At 41.0% G+C, this 24,889-nt stretch overlaps 1 protein-coding gene, 1 long non-coding RNA gene and 2 other non-coding genes across 4 annotated transcripts; all 4 read left to right on the top strand.

Annotated features, from left to right (window-relative positions):
* The first annotated feature begins 537 nt into the window (after positions 1-537).
* Positions 538-18,344, top strand: LOC119899708 (high affinity choline transporter 1-like). Its single transcript, XM_038714385.1, has 9 exons — positions 538-865; positions 6,000-6,210; positions 6,363-6,476; positions 8,070-8,225; positions 10,756-10,904; positions 11,781-11,924; positions 12,199-12,352; positions 12,475-12,692; positions 15,466-18,344. The coding sequence occupies exons 2-9, from the start codon at positions 6,027-6,029 to the stop codon at positions 16,012-16,014; spliced, it is 1,668 nt and encodes a 555-aa protein (XP_038570313.1). The 5' UTR covers positions 538-865; positions 6,000-6,026; the 3' UTR covers positions 16,015-18,344.
* Positions 18,345-18,910: 566 nt separating this feature from the next.
* Positions 18,911-20,336, top strand: LOC119899709. The gene is made up of 2 exons (XR_005443895.1): positions 18,911-19,409; positions 20,092-20,336. It is a non-coding gene; the product is annotated as an uncharacterized LOC119899709 (long non-coding RNA).
* Positions 20,337-24,077: 3,741 nt separating this feature from the next.
* On the top strand, positions 24,078-24,151 carry trnai-aau. The gene has a single exon. It is a non-coding gene; the product is annotated as a tRNA-Ile (tRNA).
* Positions 24,152-24,425: 274 nt separating this feature from the next.
* trnaq-cug lies at positions 24,426-24,497 on the top strand. The gene has a single exon. It is a non-coding gene; the product is annotated as a tRNA-Gln (tRNA).
* The last annotated feature ends 392 nt before the right edge of the window (positions 24,498-24,889 follow it).

The raw sequence follows: 24,889 nt of genomic DNA, 5'->3' as shown, positions 1-24,889 counted from the left end.
CAAACATGAGCAACACTTCTTCAACACGTCTATTTTCTATCTTCACTGCTGCTCCATACTTTCTACCTGACTCCTCCCACAATATCAACTAAATGCTTGATGCACTAAACCATATAGGCAGAACAAGCGAAGCTTTGTGGAAATCCTGGCCAGGAAGGCCTGTTTGAGCGCCCACACTCACACAATGAGCGCACACACTAATCAAACTGAAGAAAATAACAGGGGCAGCCTGAATAAGGAAATGTCTTCCTCTATGTATTTCAGGCGAGTTGTTAATGAGGTGATCATGAGTAGCTGAAGGTGCAGTGCTTCCCTACAGTCAAGTCATCCTCATGTGGACCAAAGCTAAACAGGGACTGGATCTGTGCCATATTCTGACCACAGCCAAATGGCTGCAGACAGGGTCTGCAGAGGCAGGCATCAATCAGGTGGCAGTAGTGGCAGCTTTCCTCTCCTTTGTATCGTGTCTGACACCTCCCACTCTGTGAGGTTTAAAACCAGGGCACAGCTGAGTGCTGACTCTAGAGAGTTCCATCCTTCCTCAGTGAATCTGCTTGATGAGCTTTCAATATTAACTCAGACTCCTTCCCCTCTTCACTGTAGAGCACTTTGTTAAAAACTCTTTTATTAGAACAGTTTTGAAATAGACCCTGGCTTTTTTTGAAACTCTCCCAAGTGTAAGCGATTGAATACCACCAGTGGTTTCTTATGATGCCCTCCAACTCTTGGCGGTCTCTTTCACTCCCCAACACTGTGGATGAGTGAATCTTTCTCCTGCTGGACTTAATTTATCACCTGGCCTTTTCTCTGTCCTGTGAGAATAATTTCTTCCTCACATCATCAAGAACTGAACTGACACGTACTGGTATGTATTTAATCATTGAATATGCTGCCTTATGTTAACTGTGCACATTTTTTCTTTTTGACTTTGTATAGGTTACATGTTTTTGTTTAAAAGTACAGAAGTGTTTCCATGGTGTGCATGTACATTCTTTGTGCATTTTTTTATTGGAAAGCTATTTGAGCTCAGTCAAGTTGGGCTGGCTAAGCAAAGTGCATTCCTGTTCTAGAAATAGCCCTGATGGGAACTGCTGCAGTGTCAAAATGGCTCTTGTTTGGCTTATGTGACTACAGCTGCCTATTTGTTTGTTGTTTTCTGTATTCTCCCTATCAATGGTTTTGATAAGCTGTAATTTTCCACTGCACTTGGTCTGACTGTAGAGAAGTAGCAGAGGCTGAGACAATGTTCACACTGCAGTATATGTGTTGCACTCTCCAGTACTATCAGACTAATCAGACTTAAGAAAATAGCTTAAATATCTTAAATTACATTTTAATGATTATATCTTGTTTTAAATACTGTTAAAAAAATGTTTTTATTGAGACTTCACAAATTTTTGTATACCTTATATTTATTTCAGTGTCTTTATAGGATGCATTGAGTGGTTGCTTTCATTTCTTTTGTCCCCAGAAGCGATTTGTATGTACGTACTGTAGAGGCAAAGTTCTGTAATTTGCTGGTTCTCAGTGATAACAATATGTTTGGTATATTTTTATGGCAGTATTTCCTGGCAGTTCACCTCATAGGGAAAAAAACTCTGACTTTGTTACTGTCACTTACAGTTACAGTTTCTCCCCTGAGACCTTTTATCATTCACATTCCCGTCAATCTCAGTCAGAGTCATCATCCCTGAGGGCTGACCCACGCAGCCTCACCCTAACACCTCCTCAGCGCCTTGAGTGAGCTGCTCCCTATTAGATAATGATTAGCTTTAATCTGTCCCCTCAAAGTCATTTGCCTTTACCCCTAACATGTTCTTTTGATAGATCCTTTTTTTGAGCCTTTGATGCACCCGCCTCCATGTCCTGTGAGTGAATCAGAGAGAGTGAGTCATTGTTTCGAGGTGCTCTTCTGTGTCTCCAATCCACCAATTGTGACCTTAAGCAGAAATCATAATGATAATGTCAACTGAACTTATCCAGCAACATGTGACACTTTGTCAGATTTAAATGTACATGCATATTAAGATTAAAGAGAAGTGTTTTAACAAAGGAGAAAATCAGCTGGTTGTTTTGTTTTTTAATGATCTCAACTTTCTTCCTCTCTCTCTCTCTCTCTCTCTCTCTCTCTCTCTCAGTGAAACACATCACACTTGTTTCTGTAGCCTAGTGTGGTCACAGTTCACTGGTGCTCTACATCAACCTAAAGTCCTATAGCCTTCTATGAACGTTCACAGACAGGAAGAGATTTGTGGGGAAAGTTACCTACACTCAGTTCAGTGCTGCCCACTAATAGCAGATGATAACGTTCGTAAACATGGACGGGTATGGAGAAGAAGCAAAGACACAGAAAGAGTTTATCTGAACGGAAAAGTACTGAGAGCCAGGGAGATGAGGAGGTGTGGAGATGGAGGGGGCGGAGTTATTTGTAGAAAGAGACCTTAGTCAGTGTCAAAACAGACTTCTGCACCTGAATGAAAGAGAATACCACATTGGAATATTTGGACAAAGAGAGCACTCATGTCCAAAGATACTCTCATCGCAGAAAAAAAGCCTCCAAATATCATTAGGCCAAGTCAAACCTGAATTATATCTACTGTCAGCATAATATTTATTCAAGCGTTGTTCTCCACGTAAATGGTCCTTTTAAAAATTGCATTAAATACATTTTCATTGCATTTCCTAGTTTACAGCTGGACAGCACCCAAGCAGAGAGAAAGAAAGAGAGAGAGAAAGCAAAAGAAAGAGAGGGGCATCAAAGTAATTCAGTAGGGTATTGAAGTATAGTTTAGAAGTATATTAGTTCTAATATACTTATTTATTTCATGTTTTTTGTTTCTTGTTTTTTTCTTTTGGTTTGAATCACAAAGAGGGAAATAACTGAATACAAATCTTTAAAGGAGCTATATGTAGTTTTTCAATGAAATCACTTATTAATAAAGCAAATTTTCACTGCCGAATCGTCAATAGGCTGTAGCCCCACTTAGAATTGTGAAGCACACGCCCGTTTTCTCTGTTGTTTGGAACATCCACCATTTTACTATAAATGTGAGGGCACCGGGTCGGGATGTAGCTCTGTGCGCACTCCCGAGCCTCTCTCAGACTACAGCAACAACACCATAAAACAACTACATCTTAGCAATAGTGGTCTACAGGTCTGCAGTGGTCTGCAGGTCAATAGTGGTCTAACACAGACTCCAACACACTCACTAACCGTTTCATTATCATCCAATACATTTAGTCGTGCTCAGCCGTGCTGAGCCTTCGGTGAACGATAAACAGAGAGTAAAGTTACCGGAGCCGGTTTTGATCTGCCTCTGAGCCGGGAAAGTCAAAGTACCAGAGCCTGAACATGTCTGGAGAAAAGCCACAGACGGCATGCCGGTGTTTCTGCATGTTTTGGATTATGCTTGCTCAAGAGTTCAAGCTACCACGCGGACGAGCACGCACCTGATTGCAATCTTAAAACCACACCTCTAGTGGCTGCTGAAAACTACATAATGCCCCTTTAAACCAGATGTAAGAGGAACCTTTCTTCTACTCCTAAACATGGTAAACAGAGTTTAGTGCCTCAATATGTTACAACTAATATTGTAAAAATCAATCTACAGTTTTCTGACAAAGGTGACAATTATTAAAGGTTTTAAAAGGACAGTTACATGCAACACCAATGTACATGCACAATTAAAAGAGCACCAAGGATAACACAAAGAAGGCACAGGACTTATTTCTATTATGGTCCTTGTTGTAGTTAGATGTTGCGGAGGTTTGCGTGTACATGTGCTTGAAGATAGCTGATTACGGCATATAAAAGTACAAAACACACTGATATACAGAAAATATTCACATTGGACGTGTGTGTGTGTGTGTGCAAGTCTGAGAAACATGTCATTAGCTATCTGATAATGGAAGGAAAATAAAGTTGATTGTTCAATAGGCATGCATATACTTATAGTAGGACTCTAGTTCTGTTTGCGTTCTGTGAAATATCTTGCACACTGTTACAAAGAGGTGAGGGGGCTCACTAAAACATCTGTACTGTGAAAATCAATTTACAAGGACATGAAAAATACCAGCAGCCCACCAGGATTTCTGCCACCCTGGTGGTTGTATAAAGCCCCAATTTTACAAGTCCCTAGAATAATTCCAATTGTTCTCTGGTGACTTTGCAGTGGCTTGTCTGGTTCCCTACACAGTGATGTGTCCTTTCTGAGTATTGCTTTTAGTCAATTAGAAATTAGTCAACTAAGCACTGGTGGAGTATTAGACTTATTTTTTGTTTGGTTGAAATTTGTAATACAATTCAGTTTTATATATAAAGCACCAATTCATCTCATTGCACTTTTCATATAAAGTAGGTTGAGACCCAACAATTCCCTCCATAAGCAAGCAGAAAAATACCAGCAGCCCACCATAGTAATGGTAATGCTTGCTTGTACTTCCAATCCAACTGAGAATCACTTTCATACAGCTTTAATATTGTTGTATATGTCTGCCTCATTTAACCCTAATAATGGAGCATAATTAATGTGTTAATTGCATGTAGAGCCTTGTCCTGCAGAGTAACTCTTATCTAAGTTGTTCTGATATGTAAAGTTTCTCAATCTAAAGACTGTTTTTCCACTACTATGTTTTTTCACAATGTTCTTCACACCCTGCAGTACCATTAGCTCTAATGTTTTAAAGTTTTGTTGTTGTTTTTTAACTCATATGGTTTTCTCAGTGCTATAATCTAACATGAAGATGTAGTAGTGTAGTGTGTAAAGGCAACAACAGTGTGCACAAACACATACATAACAGAACACAAGACCACAAGAGTGACTTTGGTTGACTTTCGCGCAGAGCGCCACACCACCACCACAACCCACCGGCCTCACGCATTCATTCCATGCCCCCACATGAACACACACATACATACATTTGTCACAAACTATTGTTTTCCTGATTCAAGCCAAAGCTTTTTGTATATGAAATGTGTGTTTCAATACGTTGGGCAGGAGCCATGTCTTGTTTTTCACTATGACAATGATGGCTTTGTTTATTATAAATGTCTGTCTATAATAAAGAAAATGTTTTTCTAAGAATCTGCCTTACTGTGTACTTAAGTCTTTCACTTTCCTGGACTTTATGACCACAGTTGCTACAGTGCAGCCATGTTAATGTGCAGACAGTAGGTGTAAACCAGCAGTTAAACGATTAACGCTTTCTTTATAGCTGCAAAGGCATTTCTCATCTTACAGTCTAATACTAATTTTTCAGAAAACCATCTGTCCACTCCACAGTTACAGTGACCACACATGCACACGTACACACACAGGCACAATAACATGGCTCTGAGTTGTGTTCACTTCCCGATGTTTGTGGTCGAAACTCAAGCCGTCCATCCACTGAAGACGGGGGACAACATCTGTCCACCATCTTTGTCAGTGCTTCCAAGTATTATGGTGAGACCCCTTTCGACTCTTCATCCTTTCGTCCACACAACCTTGCCTTCTTTATTCCTCCTCCTCTTCAACTCCACCTCTTCTCTTCGCCCCATCACTCCATCTGCCAAACAAGCAGAGCCAGGTCATTTGAGATGTTACTGCTGCTTTTTTACCACTGCAGCTTTTTCTTTGTTCACTTCCTTTCTTCAAGAAGACATACAGAGTTCCTTTTCCACCTCACTCACCCCCCTCTGTTTATTGATTTGCATACTTACTACTGTTTTAGGCTTACTGTTTCAGTTTTTAATGTGCACTCAATAGCTTTCTGCACGTGATGAATGAACCTTTTGTTTGTCAGAGCCCCCCCACACACACTTAAATTAAACAGCTACTCCCTGTCCTGCAGTCCTACAAATATTTTTTAGCCATAAAGTATATTAAGAATATGGATTGTAATTAATTTTTGGTGCATTTTGAACTGTACGTTATTGTGATTTAAAAAAAAACCCCACTACAAACAGCATTTGTTAGCAATTCAAACCTTCATATTTCTTTTATTCTGTCTTTCAACAGGAAACACACACAAAGAAGTAGGTCAGGATGTCTCTTAATGTGCCGGGACTGGTGGCGATGGCGGCGTTTTACCTGCTGATCTTGGGCACAGGGATCTGGGCGGCCATGCGCTCCAAGACGGCGGAGAAGAAGTGTCCAGGAGATGGCATGGAGATAACGTTACTGGCCGGACGCAACATTAACTTGCTAGTCGGCATCTTCACTCTTACTGGTAAAGCAGTCAGAAGGGGTCAATTGATAATCGTCCAGTGGTGGTGTGTCCAAATAAAGTGGTTATTTGGTATGCCTGAAGAAGTCCGAGCAATGCACAAGCTAATGTTTGTCCTTTTTAATGCGTGTGTTTGTATGTTTGTCTTTCTGCAGCTACATGGGTAGGTGGAGGCTTCATCCTTGGTATAGCTGAGGCAACATACAACCCAACACTAGGCGCAGTGTGGGCTCTCATGCCTGTTCCTTATGTCCTGACCTTCTTCTTAGGTGAGTAGCACCACTGATTCCCAAGTTTTAAACCCAGAACCATGAACCCTGGCCCTCCACTACTGTATTCAACCTCTTCCTTTCTTTTAGACTTTCTTTTATGTCAACTGATTTGGGTCAAGTAATTGGATAGAACTTTGCTGATGAAATTGTTTTACATGTTATCCTGGACCATACATGAAATTCACGCAGCCTACTCTTGTACACAGGGCACAATGTTCTTGTATGCAGGGTCTGAAATTAACACTGGCAAGCACCAGTAAATGCCATTGAAATGAGTTGTGGGCATGAACTTGCCACACAGGCCGGTTACACACTGGAGCCTCACTAAAATACAGACTTTGGTCTATTTTCTGTAAAGTCTTTGTGAGGTCACGATGTCAAAATTTAACATTCAAGCATTCCTTGTTTTACTCTCATTAGCTAATGAAAATCATGTCGGAAAATAACATAACAATATCATGTTCTAGCTTAGCAACAATGTAAATTGCTGTATTATTATTTCAGCAACAAGGACAAGCATCAACACAATTGAATATTTTCAGTATAGCTTGTGTACTCATTTAGTTTCCCAACGTTTCTACACCCAGTTATTAAATACAGTATCAAAATGAACTCGAGCTGAAGAGCTGTTGACCAGTTATGTAGCTCCAGTACCTCCGACCCCATTCTGACTCTATGCACCAATAAAAGTGTCACTCACGTTAAAAATAGGTCCATGAGAAATCAGTTAAGGATTGCAACTTGAGGCAACAGGTGCAAAGTGATGACTTCACCCAGAGAGGTAGTTGCCCACTCCTGAATTCATCAAACTGACAAAGGCAAGGCAAGTTTATTTGTATAGCACATTTCAACAACAAGGCAATTCAAAGTGCTTTACATAAAACATAAAAGCAACAGGGGAATATAAAAAAGTTTTAAAAAGGTGGTATTATGCTCATTTTCAGGTTCAAAATCCGATTTAGGGGTTGTACCAGAACAGGTTTACTTAATTTTCAAAAACACCACATTTTTTGTCATACTGCACATTGCTGCAGCTTCTCTTTTCACCCTGTGTTGAAGGCTTCGTTTTAGCTACGGAGTGATACATCTTGCCTCTAAATGATCTTTGTTGGGAGTTGCACATGCACAGTTCCTAGTTAAGGACTACTAGCCAATCAGAAGCAGAGAAGAGCGGGTCAGCGAGAAGCCGGTAAACAGTTCTGATTCAGCTTTAGGCTACATGTTGCCGGAAAAACAAGCGGTTGACAGTGGGCCCTGTCAACAAGTTAACAGTGGAGAAAACAGGGACTCTAACCCTTGTAATTCTACTCTGCCCTGTTAGCTAAGGATCAGCTGTGTGAGATAGTACAATCAAAAGAGCTCTAAGCTGCACTCCGTGAACCATCTGTAACCATTTGCAACAGGTGAAATCCTCAGGCCCCAAGGTCACAATGTGACACACAAGGTGTGAGAGTAATGAGAACTGGAAACTCCAAGGTCTCTTCCTCCCCTGATAGAAATATATAACCAATTCTTTAAAAAATATTGATGGCTTCAGCTTTTCCAGAGTGAGATTGTGATTTTATGCTAATTCTTTCGCTCCTGCTCCAGGTGGCTTTTTCTTTGCCAAGCCTATGAGAGAGAACAAGTATATGACAATGATGGACCCCTTCCAGCAGAAGTATGGGAACGTTCTGAGCAGTGTGCTGATCTTTCCCGCACTCGTGGCCGATGTCCTGTGGGTGGCACGCACACTCGTCAGTCTGGGTAAGTTACATCCCACTGTAAAACTGTCTGACATGTGTGAACATATACTTGAAGCAGGCACCCACAGATCTGGGAACACAATGTGCACAAACACGAACTGGGTGAACACCTCAACATGATAAAATAACCACCACAAACACTACAGCTTTCTAAATGAATGCCCTCTGACACAGTCAAAACCATTTTCACGAGCCGTTACGTTGGATTATTTATTGTGAGGTGCTTCTGTTATTTTAACCACACACTATATTTGGCTGCTTTGGGTCAGTAGATAAACACATGAAGTGTATATGAAGTTTAAAAATACACTATATACACAATGCAATATTTGTGAAAAGATCAAAGGAAACTGACCATTCACTATCCTCTTTTTTCATTGCCTAGCAAATATAATTGGGAACAGCTGTCCTGTCAAGCTTTAGATTTCCTTAGAAGCTACTGTCACTATGGTTTTTACTGTTGTTTCTCTAATCTAAAGTAATAATCAAATAATGTGTGTGTGTGTGTGTGTGTGTGTGTGTGTGTTTCTGCGCTTTGAGTGGATGCAAGTGTGTGTGTGCTCTACAGTATAAATGAGCGTGAAGGAACTTGTGTGTACATATTGTTGTCTTGTGTGTTTTTAACGCTGTTTTCTTTTCCAGTATTTCAAAAGGGGGGTTAAACATCGAGCAGCCTGTTGATTGTGAAAGGTGATCAGTTATTCAAACCATATTGTGTCATTAGAGACTTTTCCATTATTTATGCTAAGGCCCAGCCTGATTGACAGAGGGTAAAAGTTCCAAGCTGAATTATAATTTAATTTCCGTGTGTAAAAAAACTTGAAGGGAAACCATGAAATCCATTGACAGTGTTTGAGTCACCAAGGCTGCACTGTAACGCCCCACAAAAGGGCTGGTAGGGAAGCAGGAACGTCCAAACCCATTGAACTAATGAGGAGTTAGGGGAACCCTCACTTCTCAGTAAAACCTCCTAACGTTGTATCAGTGACAGTTATGAATACATATCCGATGTGCGCTTGGCATCACATACATAAACACTTGACACTCCAGAGAGTGGGCGCTGTTGCTGGGAGACTGTTTGTGTGTGTGTGTGTGTGCGTGGTGGTTCAGTTCCAGAATGGATTTAACTATTAAAACACACACATGGCGTGAAAGCTCAAACAGAAATTGTCAGTAGGGTCAGAGGTCAGGGTGGCGATCGATGGTGCCGATCTGACACTTCTCTGTTTAAGGGCATTGTTGTGGTGTGGCTGCAGGCTGCGGCTGGGGGGACCCTGGCAATGTGGCAGAAGAGACGGTGAAGGTAGTGACGTTTTGCTTGCCTTATTTGAGTAACAAGATGTCTATTATTTAAAACAAATGTCACTTATTTGCATTTACTTATATATTTATATTTATTTCACATTCTTACTTCCCATTCTTCTTTATTTTACTTAGTATCAATAAGGGTGATAATTCACCCAAGAGGGTGAAAAAGGAATATTTTCGAGTCACAATCAATAGGCTGCTTCTGTTACGTGTCAGTTATGACTTTTTATGTTGGCTTCTTGCTTAATCTAAGCTCTTGGATCCTTTTTATAGGTTTAAACCAAAACCACCCATGCTTATGTATAACTTTATACTTGACATAAATGACTAGAAATGAAGTGTTTTGTTTTTTACTGGTAAAAGTGTAATTTGTTTGCCAGGGTGTTTTCTTTTTTGTTATAGCAATAAGACATGAACAGTATAACAAGACAATGTCATAGCGTAGCTTCTTAGTAAACTTTATTAGTAACCTTAGTATTACTACAGAAGAGTGTATGCATGTATATATGTGTGTTTGTGTGAGAGAAGAAAAAGAGACTGAGAAACTAATAAAACACTTACTTAAACTATCACAGTAAGCTGTTGCATGTCTCTGTAGCAACCCACTCCTGTACATTAGATGACATGCTCTAAGACCTTTTGAGTAATACTTTCTGGTAATACAATACAGTACACAAAATTGTATTTACTTATGAACGACTGAGAAACTAATCAGGAATTACCTGATAATTATTGAATCGTTAACAAGTAGTTAGTGAATAACTCCAAATGTCCAATCTTCCCCTCCCACCCTGGACACAAACTGTTTCAGACTTTCCCCTCTGGCAAGAGGCTGCTGTCAATCAGGACCAAAACTTCTCACCACAAAAACTGCTTCCCCCACTGACACCCCAAATTCAAATAATGTAAATGTCTCTGCACGTGTAAATATTATTTAATTTAATTTCATATCATGCACAAACCTGCCATATTGCACATATTTATAGTATCTCCCAGTCAGTTCTCTTGTAAATCATCATTATCTACTATATAGTCCTCCATTCAGAGTTACTCAAAACTGTTTATTAACGAATTCTTTTTCAGGTCGTTCCTCACTTGTTGTCCTTTAGTAACTACTAAACTACTAAATTTTGTGTGCCGTATTGTAAAATAATACTGACTTCAGTATATTTTTAACAGTATATCAGTCCGCCGATTCTCATTGCACTACTGTGTTGTTCCAGGTGGAACTATGAGTGTGATCCTGGACCTGTCCTACGTCTACTCCATCATCATCTCCTCAGTGGTGGCCATAACCTACACACTGCTGGGGGGGCTCTACTCTGTGGCCTACACAGATGTCATCCAGCTAATCCTGATCTTTGTCAGTCTGGTGCGTAACATCTATTGACCTGTTCAGCTCCAGCTCTATTCTTCTATTGAATGATGTTTATCGATACTACACTGTAGAAACAAGTGGATGAAAGTATATTTTCAATATAGAGTCCAGCAGAGGCACCTGGTATCTCACTAACTAGGCTAGCAGATTAAATTACCTGCTAATTAATTAATGTTGTGATTTCATTAGTTAATTTGACAACTGTGAAGTCTATTTGACGTTTCTATCACTCATTTTTCAAAATTGCATCCATCCAAATAAGATGATGAATCTTTGGAAATAAGTGGTTCTAGAAACTTGGTCATGTAGAAACTACTTGCAGACCTAGTTGGTGAACTACTAGCAAGAGAGCTAACCACTAACAAACACAGTAGCCAGCCAGGAACATGCTAGTCGGTCTTCTTTCTCTTTTCCCTGTACTGTGTTTTGTTTACTCCCCCCACCGCACCACCCAATCTAATCAGATTAGCTGTGTTAAGGTTGGATGGTGGGTGGAGTGGAGAAAAATGGTTTATTCTCAAGAACAAAACAATAACTAGGCAAGGGCTGGGAAGCTAGAGAGCTTGTGGATCCAGGAGTGGGTTATGTGGCTGGCGATGTGGGGAGGCACGAGGCAGCAGAGGTCTAAAAACAAAGTGAAGAGACAAAAACTGTTAGGAACAAACTTTAGGGTGAAGGCTCGAGAAGAACAAGGTTGGGGCTTATGAGCAGAGCGGTGATGAGTTGATCTGCTGCAGGTGTGGTGGAGAGCCAGGTGCTGAGCCAGCTGCCACGCCCCCTGCACAGAGACAACCACAGAGAGAGCACACATCCCAAGCAGCCATACAACCCAAGTCGTAACAAGCTGTGTCCTTCTGTTTGTGTATGCAGTGGGTGTGTGTTCCTTTCCTGTTGACCAACCCTCACTCTCTGGACATCTCACTGACGGCCTATAACCAGACCTTCCAGGCTCCCTGGGTTGGCACGGTGGAGCTCAATGAGGCTGGCAAGTGGTTTGATGATTTCATGCTGCTGGTGAGTGGAGTGGGAGAGATCATGAGCATATAGACGCACATAGATAGCACTAAATGTGGTCTAATACACAGCTTATGCAGTATTTACATATCTCCTGCCATCACAGCAGTTAAATTACATTGAACTCAGCAGTTAAATCAAATGGGCTTATTCCATTAGATGAGCAAACAGCCAAGCATAACAGCAACCATAGCATGAGAGGATCCTTCCTTCTTGCTATCCTGTTGTAGAAACTGATTCCTGTCATCATGTCTGAACTGTGTGTTTGTGCCAGGCTCTGGGTGGTTTGGCCTACCAGGCGTTCTACCAAAGAATCCTGTCGGCCTCTTCTTACACCCAGGCTCAAGTGACATGCTATGCTTCTTCGGCCTTCTGTCTGGTGCTGGGTATCCCCTCCGTGCTGGTCGGGGCTGTGGCTGCATCTACAGGTACACATTCTTAACTTACAGTTCTGGAAAATTATATGCTATGTTTATCAGATTTTATCTGTTTCTTGCTTCATTAATGTATTTCTCCCCTCTGTCTTTCAAACATTCATCCTTTTTTGCAGACTGGAACTCAACCAGCTATGGATTGCCCAGCCCATATGAGCGCGACGAGGCAGGCTCCATCCTCCCCATCGCCCTGCAGTACCTCACACCCCCCTACATCTCTATCATTGGCATTGGAGCTGTAGCTGCTGCTGTCATGTCCTCCATGGACTCAGCTCTTCTCTCTTCAGCCTCATTGTTTTCCTCAAATATCTACAAGAACATCATCAGAAAGCAGGTGAGAATTTCAGAGGAAATATATCAACTGTGTTTTTGTTTACTTGGAGCCAATCTCAGTTGACATTGGGCGGAAGGCTGAACCGGTCACCAGTTCATCACAGGGCGCACAGAAATGAACAACCACTCACAGTCCCACCTAAGGGCAATTTAGAGTAACCAATTAACCTTGCCTGCGTGTCTTTGGATGGTGGGAGGAAGCTGGAGCAACCAGAGAGAATCCATGCAGACATAGGGAGAACATGCAAACTCCACACAGAACGGCCAAGGTTCAAACCCAAGACCTTCTTGTTGTGAGGCGACAGGGCGTCACTAAGATGTTGGATAATCAAAATAGATTTTTCAGATACAGGAAATTGGTTGCATAAAACTGGTAAATTAGCTTTTAGCTAAGGCCATCTAACCAGCTAACCTCAGCCACTAGTCACGGATGTTTTGTTTCTACCTAGTTTTGTAGTTCCCGCCTTCATTTTATGTGCTGTTTTTTCATTTTAAAAATCTGATTGTGGTATTAATTTCGACCATGTATGTTCTTACCGCATTTTGGCTTTTTAGGGCAGTATAGTCCCCTTTTAATCCTTCTTTGGCCCTATCTTGCACCCGGTGCAAAGCGGCGCCAAGTGCAGCGGAAGCATCATTGCTAGTTTCCAAACAATGCAGCTGTCATTTTCACGCCAAGTGTCCACGTTGTTTAAATAGCATATGCACTTGCACCCATCTGTGCGCCCATGAGAGTGTTGGTCCTAAAATGAGGTGTGGTCAGGCAAATTGTTGCCGCATTGCCATCTTGAGGCAACAGAATGTGATTGCGCCATTGTCTAAAAAAAAAAAAAACACTCTAAAGTCAACAGCGCAGTATTTCACTGTTTTTTGTTATTTTAGGGGCGCATTACTCTGAGAGGCACTGTGCACATGTCCACAAGGCACAGCAGCATACTTTGATTAATTCGCCGTCAGGAACTAATGTTATTTCCTGTTTGGTGTTCTTCTACACATCCAAAAGGTCTCACACACAGTCCAGGTTCACACAGTGAAACTTTTTGGAGTAAAGCACCCCTCCTGATCAATCCTGAGCTCTATCGGAGAGTCTAGATTATTTCAGAAGGTTAAAGTTGAATTTCCTCTGTTCTGTTATGTCCTGTTTAACGATTTTTTTTGTTTTGCTGCTTAAATGCCCGACGATCAGCAGAAGAGAGAAAAAAATGTGACCCACGACTGGTTCATCATAGTTGATAATAATGCAGCGCAGTGAGGATTCAGACGTTTCATAGAGGAGACAGCGTCTGCCTGTGAACAGACTCCAGTCTGCAGTGGAGTTCTGACACTTCACTGATAAACCACAGAGCTGCAGAGTAACATTAGGCTTCAAGTTCAGAGTTTTTATTTCACGTCCACACTTCTGTCCATATCTCCCTCTCTGCTGTGAGTCTGCCAATAATTTTAATAATGCTCCATTCATCCATCTTGCAATGCGCCAAGGTAAAAGCGCACCTGGCTTTTAAAGAGAATGGGAGGGGACAATCTGATTGGTGTATTGCATGTTATGCCTAAAACACACCCATGACTAATTCACAGACCAAGTACAACCCTTTTGAACCATGCGCCTGGCGCACTGAAATACAAAACAAAATTGGAATTGAACCTGCCCTAAACGCAACTGCACCATGTGCTTCCTGCTGTGTGCTTCGATCGTTAAAATAGGGCCCCTTATGTTAAGACAAAACTTGAGCAAATGGGCTCTGTTAGCTGAAGTTAAAACAGTAGTAGATTGTCTTCTGTTGCTCTGAGAAAATCCTGAGGGTTTCATCAGGGTATTGTGTAATTTGACACAGGCAGATGAAGTAGTAAAGACCAGGTAGTCAGGATGTGACAGTCCATGGAGCAAATGTGATAAAAAATCAAGTGAAGTTCAAGAAAGTGCCAAATACAGACTAGAGCAGTTTAATGCTGTGTGGGACAAAGGATGTGATGTCTCTTTTAGCATCCTGGACATACTCCTAAGATAGAAGTGCATATTCAGGCTATAGATGGTGCAGTGGATGATATGGTCTTGTGAGCTCAATTCATGGTGTATTGGTCTGTCATGTAAGAAATACTGCACATTGGTTGTAGTTATCTTTAACAACCAGTTTATTCTTTTCTTTTTTTTTTTTTTACTGACAATACTCACCATAACATTGAATTCAAAAGGTCAACTGAATGTCTTATAAAACAGTGTCAGCATGTGCACCCTAAAAAGTAGACATGTTGTTTAAGCCTTTGCAAACCTCTCACTGGTGTCATTCCATGTCCGTATGCTATCAATATTAGTTCCCAAGTACTCCTGTACACTTTCAGTGGTTATATTCATTATTACAGGGGACTGAGAGGAGTTTCTTCTGAACTCAATGATAATTTCTTTTGTGTTTAGGATTAACAAGTTATCTGAACACCAGTTGTACAAGTGGTTAATATCACCTCTATAACTGGTCTCATGGTTGGTTAAAACCCTGGTAATGCAAGAGTGTCATTGATTGACCCATCGATAAAGGGGTTCAACCATGTCTTAGAAAAACATTAAATGCAACTGTTTCTATACTTGTACAGATATTATAAGTTCACCAGTCTTGTTTCTCAGAGATCTCACACTAGATGAGATTATTTTTGGGAGAGGAGGTTTGTGTCTCTCACCCGAAGGCCAAGGAGGACTCAAGACCAGATGATCCTTAGGTCCTTACATTGTATAATAAGGTGTACTCTCTTCTTTGTTGTTGTCATTCTCTCCACTCCTTCAGGCGTCCGACCGTGAGATGCAGTGGGTGATCCGTATCTCAGTGGTGGTGGTGGGTCTGGCTGGCACTGCCCTCACCTTCCTGGACAACAGCGTCCTGGTCTTCTGGCTTGTGGGCGTGGACATGTCTTACACCATCATGTTCCCTCAGCTGGTTTGCATCCTCTTCTTCAAGTTGTCCAATGGCTACGGAGCCACCGTGGGCTACATGATGGGAATCATCCTGAGGATCCTGAGTGGTGAGCCCCTCATTGGCATCCCGCCTGTAATCAAGTTCCCCGGCTGCCGGCTGGATGACGAGGGAAAGCTGACCCAGTTCTTCCCCTTCCGCACTGCCATCATGATCATCTCGCTCGCATCCATTCTGCTCTTCTCCTGGCTGGCGTCCATCATTTTCAGCAAGGATCTGGTGTCTGAGAGGTGGGATGTGTTCAATATCAAACGCAAGCAGAAACCGATAGCCAGAGCTGCAGATGACAACGACATGAGGACCAACTCTGATAGTGAAGAGGCCTCCACGAACAAGCAGCTACTCGACACCACCAGCTGCTGAGGAGGCTCAAGAAGACGGAGAAAGATGGGCCCTGGCTGTAGGCGGACATGTTTGTTCGTCTGCTGAGCAGGAGTTCACAGATGGGGAACAATGGCAAAGGCTGGTGGTATGAGACAATTACATTGGCAGCAAAGAATGAGTGCACGCTCTGCACTGTTCCACTTTTTATAACTGTTTATTTCAGTGTGATCTGATATATTCCTTTCTCTAGTTGATCTGCTGCCTCAGCAACTGTAATTCCTCTTATCTTCCTAATTAATATTCGATAATCAATTTTAACCTCTAAAATATTACTTAAATATAGAATTGTTGCTTATACAACGGTGTTATTTTGTTTTAAAATGACAGATTGTGCTGTTTTCTGATCCCAAAACTGTGATCAAAAGCTGTGTGTTATTATATATTTCTTTTGTTTTGCAGCAGTCCACATGTTTCTTGATTTTGATTTTTTTTTTTTGTAAAGAATCTGTGTGCAAGGAGAGGACAACCAGAGTTGTGTGAACATATCTAAAGCTGATGATACACGGAGCAACCTTCAGAGAAATGGTTCTGGGCAATGTTGCTGTCAATGGTAATGAGTAAAGATTACTACCGTAATAACCCCCACCCCGCCGGTATCCGTTAAAAACATAGTTGGACTTGGACCACCAGCAACATTGCTCATAAATTCGCCTCGTGTATCAGCTTAAGATGGGAAGGTTTATGGTTACATGTAAATTTTCACAGAGCAACATTTACCTCCATCTCTCAAATACTGCTCAATAGACACCAGCAAATTTAATTTGTTCTGTTGACCACACTGTGACCACCCAGCGATGGATGACTAAAGTGGGTTGGGTTGCTGTGCAATGCTGGTGGCTTTGTTGTTCAAGCAATATTAACAAATGGCAACCAAGAACACTTGGACGGAAGTGACACAAACTTTTAAACATTCTGTAGTTTTGTTCTAATGACTATTTAATATTACCAGTTTTGTCGTGAATAGAAGCGGGGGGGAGTCTAAACTGCAAAGTTATTGTGAGCCCATTCCCCTCAAGTGCAATTTACTCAATGATTAATAACGTGAATGTAGCCGTTTTCTACAAATGCACAGAGTGAAAGAACGCCAGACTCCTCCTACTCACCTATTCCTCTGCCTTGTTTTTCTTCCGTCCATCAGTGTGAGAGAGAGAGAGAGAGAGAGAGAGAGAGAGAGAGAGAGAGAGAGAGAGAGAGAGAGAGAGAGAGAGAGAGAGAGAGAGAGAGAGAGAGAGAGAGAGAGAGAGAGAGAGAGAGAGAGAGCTTTCAGTTTGACAGTAACTTTGTTCTATAATGTTTTGTTTTTGTTATATACTGCATAGTTTACAGTGGGTTATTTTTTCCTGAGGTGGTGAAAATATTTGGAACTAAGATTCTGAGAATTTAAATTTAAGTTTCAAGTTTCATAACAGTACAAATTCAGAAAGTCAGAAAGCCTTCCTCTACCATACTGTTGCCTTTTAATATCACTGGAAACTTAACTGCGCTGTTATTTGCTGGCCATCGTAAAATGGATGTATACTTACTGGTCAAATACCTCATGGACTAGTAATGTCTAAGTATACAAACCTTTAACCTATAATTCTGACTTCTATCCAAAGCACAGAATGTGACTTTCCAAAGACTGACCGCACAGAACTGTCTCAAAAAAGGACACATGCAGGACACAATGTATCAATCTTTTTATATGACTGTGATTTTTACCTGCATTATACTCTTGTACTACACAGTTTAATTTTGATTTGTATACCACAGATACATTATTTTTTTCTTTTTTATCAGAGTTGATCATTATGTGTTGCGAGTTTCAGAAGTAAAACACAAATGTGTATTTTGTGTCAAGCTAGCAACGTTTAAAGTAAAATAAATTCACCTTCGATTTTGCAGAACATGAAATGTAGTTTCACCTTCACACGTTTAAATCGTATCACATATCGATGAGTCAAAGTAATAGCCAAGTAGAATGTCCACAGTATAGTGAAGGATGGCAACGCCTTAATAATGGATGTTTATTGTCATCTGTGCATTTCATCATTTTTTGAGGAGAAAGGTTTTATTTTCCACCTTGGGTTAGTCTGTCATCATCTATGACAGTTCACAGTTGATAGTTTTATAATGGGTAGTGAGTTACATATTGTATTTTCCCCTAATATGTATTTGGTTTTATACTATATGCATGTTGATTGCATGTTTGTATACAGAACCTTTGTGAAGGCTGTTCTCTCTTGCCACTTGGCAAGGTCCTACTTTGTAATTGATTAATGTAAATCCCCATTGGGAGATGTTCTGTCAAATAAAAGGCTGAAACCAAATTACAGTTTTTTTGCTGTCTTAATCATCATAATGGTTCGTGTAACACATGTGGGCCTTCCAAGATTTTTTTTACTGAATCGCTAAATTTTCCATATAAATATTTTTTCCAAAGATTACATATCTTTACTGGTTAATGGTGGGCAAGCTGCTCAAAGCTTGCACGCAGTAAAAATAGAATCCAACAGCAGGACAGGAGGAAAAAACAATGACTCAAAGTACACAATGTGCCTTAAACTGTATGAAGTGAGATATCCCCCTTGCATTTTCCAGGTAAAAACAACTTCCAAGTGGCCCTTTAAGCTCTCAGTTCACTGGATCTCCAGTTTAACGAATGATGCAGTTTGATAAAATGCTTCAGCTGCATCAGCTAAATGAGTAATTATTAATCTGTGCCAAAACCAGTCACATAGTTTCAATGAAACTGTTCCCCTCAAAAATGTGTTATGCTTTCCAATTACTTCACGTAGATGCACTGTATGTAATGATGTATGTGCAGGAGGGACCAGTCAGTTGTGCAATCCCAAAATGCTTGCCCCAAAGCCATTGTGAAATAAATCAAGAATAGCGTTAGTTCAGGCAGGCAACAAAGTCAACCTCCGCTCATTCCAGCATATCAGGTGATAGCAGCCATCTTCAGCAGCACATCAGCCCACAGCTCATCTGATTCCTCTCTTAACATTCATTGGCAAATTCCAGACAAGGCGCCTATTTAAGCTGCTGTAGCCTACCTCCCTGTCCTCACTGCTTCCTACGCAAAGCTCATAACCCACCGCCACCCCAGCTCCACTTTTCAGGCTGTATCTGATAGGGATGCACAATAAATATCGATCCACTAAGTATTGGCCGATCGGGCATATCTCATTATCAGAAGCACATTGAGGAATGAATTTGGCCGAATAGAATAAAACTTGCTAACATGCGCCGCCACACTGTCGCGCTCTGGGCGTCATGTCGCTGTGTGCGGATAGAGCGACACAGACGCAGTTTAAGGCAGCTATCTTCTGTCCTCCTTCCCTCTGTCCCTGCGTGTTTCACTCTACTCCACAACCATGTGCAGTTTGAAGGTACATGGCAATCTCAGCTACAGACAGCTTTCATTTAGCTCGTTGTACATCTAGCTTTGCCAAGCTAGCGTTAGCTCAGTGTGCTTTTAATAACATAGAGGATGAGGGACGTGGACAGAGAGGATCAATTAACCCCGTCTACATGTTATGCTCGTTAATGGATGTATCAAAGTTGTCTTTTACTCTTTAGGTTTTGTTGCACATACGGCAGTAGCTTAGAGTTACCTTCACTTCATCGTGTCCAGCTTCAGCTAACTTAATTACTGACATGTTCAGAAACTGATGATATAATCATATAGCAGTTTCTTGTGTCTTTGGTGTACTGGCTAATATATGGTTCCAGTGAAGACCAGTTCCCAAACCAGACAGGTTGGTCCATTCAGATGTAGTGCTCTCTAGTGGTAGTTAAGACATTTGTATGCAAACCAGTACATCCAGTAAGAATAAACAACAGCAGTACTGAGAAAGGAGCTGTTTGGATTAAGAGATAGACGATATGTGCTAGGGTGTTGAACAGCAACAGTTGCATCATGTTCGAATCACTGGGAACCTCATGTAAAGACCAACACTTTAACTAGTGGCAGTGGCCATCAACACCCCAAACAGAACTATTAATACAGACTGCTTCAGTGCAAATGCTCTCATATGACCAAGTTTCGTTTTATCACTTCTGGTCCAACAGTTTCCCACTCAGATGACATTTGAGCTTGGGAACAAACAACCCACTATGTTGAGTGGTTTCAACATGCATCGCCTACTTGACTTTGTGGAGGACTGGAAAGTTTAATGAAACTGTCTGATAGGCTGAGCTTGGTACTCTGTTGGGTGGATATGTTGTTCTTCCCTTGTGTGTCAGTCTTATTCAGCTTGGCCAATATTGTTGCTGCTTTCTTCAGCAAAGAATAAAGTGCTGGAGTGGGTACCTTTGATTGATTGGTGTGATGTTTTGGTGCAAAAGATAAACCTTTATTTTAAAAGGTGACTCTGACTTAATCTTAATGAAAACATTTTCTTGTTAAATAAAATATATAAAAACTGCATCTATTGTTAAAACAAAAACACCTGAAGCTGCAATGGAAATGGAAAACATGCTCTTACTTCCTTGTCACTCTATAACAGATGCAATTAATAAACTCCTGTAATTAGAAAGAAGATTCTTATGTTTCAAAGCAAAGGATACTGTTGCTCTTAATTATAGCAGCTCCCTAGCTAATTGGTGTATCATTGCAGATATTAACTTTCCTGGAAAAACAAATGTTCAAATATTCTTTCCAGGTATAAGTCACATTAGGACTTGAATAGAACTTTAAATCAGAATCTAAATAATAAAAGAAATTAAAAAGGTGGACTGGAATTGAGAATAATTTCTGGTTTAGTTTTTTGAAAAGGTATAATGTTAGCTAAATTATCCCTAATGCTGGAAGTTATTAATGTTGTTATTAATCTGATAGGCATAAAGCAAAATATTACATTAGCATGAAAAACATCCTTCAGCATGGGCACTGTACTGTATTAAATCAGCATCATGTAGCTTGTGTCCCTGCAGTCAAGGCCACTTTATTACTTGGCTATTTTTATTTCTCCCTTAGCAAAGGTCAGACAACATCCTCTTTATGGATCACACTGCTATGGGAAAATGTAACGACCGGTCTACTCTTCTCTCCTCTAGGTTTTCGGTTTTACTCCATTCTCCTCTCAAGTTCTCTTATCTGAAAAACATTTATTTGCTGTCCTGTCCCAGAGATGACCCTGTATCCCTGCTAACTAGTCTTCAGCAGCTTGTCTGAAATGTCACCCACCCTGGTCATTTGAGACCTGGCATCCAAGTCTTCAAGCCAGAGTCAGAACGTCTTCCTAGAGGGAAGAGAAACACATCAGTGCTATCTCCCCTTTAGGGAAAAATATCCTTTTGGAAATCGTCCCAAACCAGCCCTTCCTAGCAGACCGCTTGGATAGCTTCTCTCTTGAAATGTTGCGGTATTCACTCATACAGTTTATGTATTCACTTGACGAGTTGCATCACTGCCCTGTGTTTGGTGCAAGTTTTTGTTGATTTACATAAGTTCATGTATTCTCTACATTACTGCAGACTGTTTTCAAAGAAAGGAAAAACACAACTTTAGAGTACAAAACACAACCGCTGGGTGAAAAGGCTGGATTACATTTTTCAGTCTTTGCTAACTTTCCAACTATGATATGGTTATGGTTAGGGAAAGCTGGCGGAGATACTGAAAGGAGTAGTATGTAGCTGCAGTACAGGAGGCTAGAGTTTCAGGACCGCAATCCTAGGACCGGAACAACATTTGTAGGACCCTTGTTTTCTTTGATACTGCCAGCTAGCTAGCTGGCTATGTTACTCTTGACAGCCCCCCAGCCAATTACCCTAACCATCACAGGGTGTGTGCCTAAACCTGAGTTATTGATTGTATGCATGTCGACCAGTTAACTCTACAGCTGCGCATGTCTGCTGGGAGGGCAGCAGACAGGGTTAACCTCCTTCATATTGCTGTGCATTAACACCACCAATCCACTAGATCACGCTGTTGCAAAAGAAATACAGTCCTAGAACTGCGGTCCCAGGACTAAGGGGTTCCTGAAACTGCAGCCTCCAGTACTGCAGCTATATAATATTGACTGAAAGGGCCAATGATGATTACAGGTGTGCGACAGGACACAAATGTCAGTATGTAAACAGGTTAAGGCAGGAAGTCAGGCATTTACTGTTAATGTGCTGCATTGGCCTGACTGCTCTTAAGCCACAGGTTAAGTCAGAATCAGATTTAAAAAAAGATGTGACTTAGTTAATTGTGCTTACCTTTAAAAGAAATAGTATGTGCTGGCTCAGTCTACTCAAATTACCTAGTTTGTTGTTGTAGATGTTTTTTATATGCACTTGGTAAATTTAGCTGAAGACATACATGGCGCAGTGATCAGGTCTTCCCAGTATAACGGACTCTAGTGACTCTCAAATTATACAATGTAGTGGCTGTTATGGCTGTAATATCGACACCGATTATGCACTGAGTGGTCAAATAATGAGTGTGATCTCTCACAGTATCCCTGTGTGTCATTTAATACCCAGGGGAGGCAAGCCTGGCCTTGCGTGTTTGTCTGTTGATGGCAGTGATGAGGGTTGGAGTGCAGTCACAGTCTCTGCTTTGTCCAGTACTTTTCCACTGCCTACAGGGCTTTTGTGTGTATGTATGTATGTGTGTGAGTGTGTGTGTGTGTGTGTGTGTGAGTGTGAAGAAACTACAGCTGCATTTTCTGTGCCTTATCCATCAACCCCAAAGAAAAGGAAAAATGAAAACTGTAATCACTTGGTGAAGTCCTGAACTCTTGGGGAAGGGATTCAGAAGGAGGATTACACATTTACACAGCAATTTATGAGCACGGATTAGGCGGTATTACATAGCGGTTAGTCATGTGTATCTGTTAAGAGGGGACAGCCTTGCCAACACTGGCACCTCAGAGTGTACTTGATATGGCTCACACAAAATCTGAAGCAAAGGCAGAGATATGGCTGAGCGAGGTTTTGTGACTCCCCCCGTGCCACATATTGAGGCATCTTAACAAGGTCTGAGCTGAGTGCAACTCTGAACATATGCACAAATGAATACATGCACAAATGATGACACATGGACGTTACACCAGCCTAGTAGGAGTCACACAGTAGCCGCTTCCCTACTCTTGTTTAAATCGACGTATGCACATACATGCTCATGTACTAAACCTCAGCATGGGCACTATGTACGGATATAGTGACCATGCTGAGGTTTAGTATCAGATTTCCAAGAACTTCACTTCTGTGTGTTAGCCACAGTTTGTTCACCTGGTTTACAGGTGAGATGTAGATACCATTTGCTCAGTAGGTGTTACTGTTTGTATTGCTGTTATTGTGTATTGCTAGATTCGTAAGCAAACAGGAGCCCTGCATTTTTTAAGACAGTGGAATATTCCACACCATAGAAAAACCACACACACACACACACACACACACACATACACACACGTATGTATGTATTGACGCACACTAAGACGTGCCTTGGTAGAGCTGAGATGATTGTTGACGATAGACAGGTCTGATAAGAGTCTAGCCAGGACAAGAAAACCACACAGGCTCTCTTCCTGTATGGGGTGTGTTTCTAATCTAATATATTTAGGATGTCACAAAACTCTGAACTTTCGTTATCATCCCAGGTACAGGTGAACAAACAAGAATGTAACACTCAGTACTGCCTGAATGCAAGATGCACACCGTTATCTAGTTTTGTGGTGCTATGGTTATTTAATACATCAAACCCACAGAGAGCAATAAATCACAAAAGAATATAATCCAACGAAGGTTAAAATGAAGGGCAACTGGACTTGGTTGAAGCTACTGGAAGACGTTTCGTCCCTTATCCAAAGGACTTCTTCAGTGACCTGGATGACTGATAATCTTCATAGACAAAAGAATATAATCAAACGTAGATGATAGGCTTTCATACAGTCACTATCAGCTTCTGGTAACGAATATAGAGTCATCAATCTGAATATAATTTAACAAATGAATAATATTAAAAAATAAAGTGGTTTTACAGTTAATAAAACGTATATGCGATTGCACTCACTCAGAAACTTTAACAGACGCACTATCTGAAGGGTTTGGGCAACGCAACAAATTGTGGCCGGTTAGCTCAGTTGGTTAGAGCGTGGTGCTAATAACGCCAAGGTCGCGGGTTCGATCCCCGTACGGGCCACTGTTCCCTTTTTTCCCCCACTTGGTTTACTTACGCCCTTAGAAACTAATTTCCTGCATTTTCGTTTTATTTCCTCTTTTTCTCATAACCGATATGCTATCTGACGCGGTTAACTATTGATATCACACAAACCTGTACTGTTAACACACCATTCTTTGAGTCTTTTCAGAAGTTACACGTGCATCACTATAAAAACAACCAAACCTATTACCGCATGTCACAGTTTGAACTGTGCAGTTACATGAACTGAATAGTCTGTCGCGGAGTCAGGAACGGTTCCATGGTGTAATGGTTAGCACTCTGGACTCTGAATCCAGCGATCCGAGTTCAAATCTCGGTGGAACCTGAATTTTTCCCCCTTCTTCTTCAGTGCGTCTTGTGGCAAAAGAAACCACTACATAGACATTGAAAAAACAATATCTGCGTACTCAAGTGTGTGATTGCTTTGATTCACACCTGGAAACTTTACAAAAACAATGACTTATTTCTTCCTTTATATTTCGATTCAAAATCGCATTTTGTCCTAGCAAAATATACCACTTTGCAAAAATAACTCAAATGCAAAAAATCAAGAATGACAATATTACTTTTTAATTATACTTGTTTCATTGTTAATAAAAAAAAATGACACAAGAATTCAATTTACACATTTGCACGTCTTACAAATAAATCGATCCAAATGGCCAACACCTGGAAGTGTTTCTGTACTGTAACATCTGTTTGATCCCGATTCTCAGC

The sequence above is a fragment of the Micropterus salmoides genome, unplaced genomic scaffold (assembly GCF_014851395.1).
Source record: "Micropterus salmoides isolate LMB-PRFRI ecotype aquatic unplaced genomic scaffold, ASM1485139v1 Ms_hic_scaffold_12, whole genome shotgun sequence".
In the NCBI taxonomy this organism is placed as follows: domain Eukaryota; kingdom Metazoa; phylum Chordata; class Actinopteri; order Centrarchiformes; family Centrarchidae; genus Micropterus; species Micropterus salmoides.
Note: the sequence above shows the minus strand (reverse complement) of the source record. Positions and strands in the feature narration are given on the sequence as shown.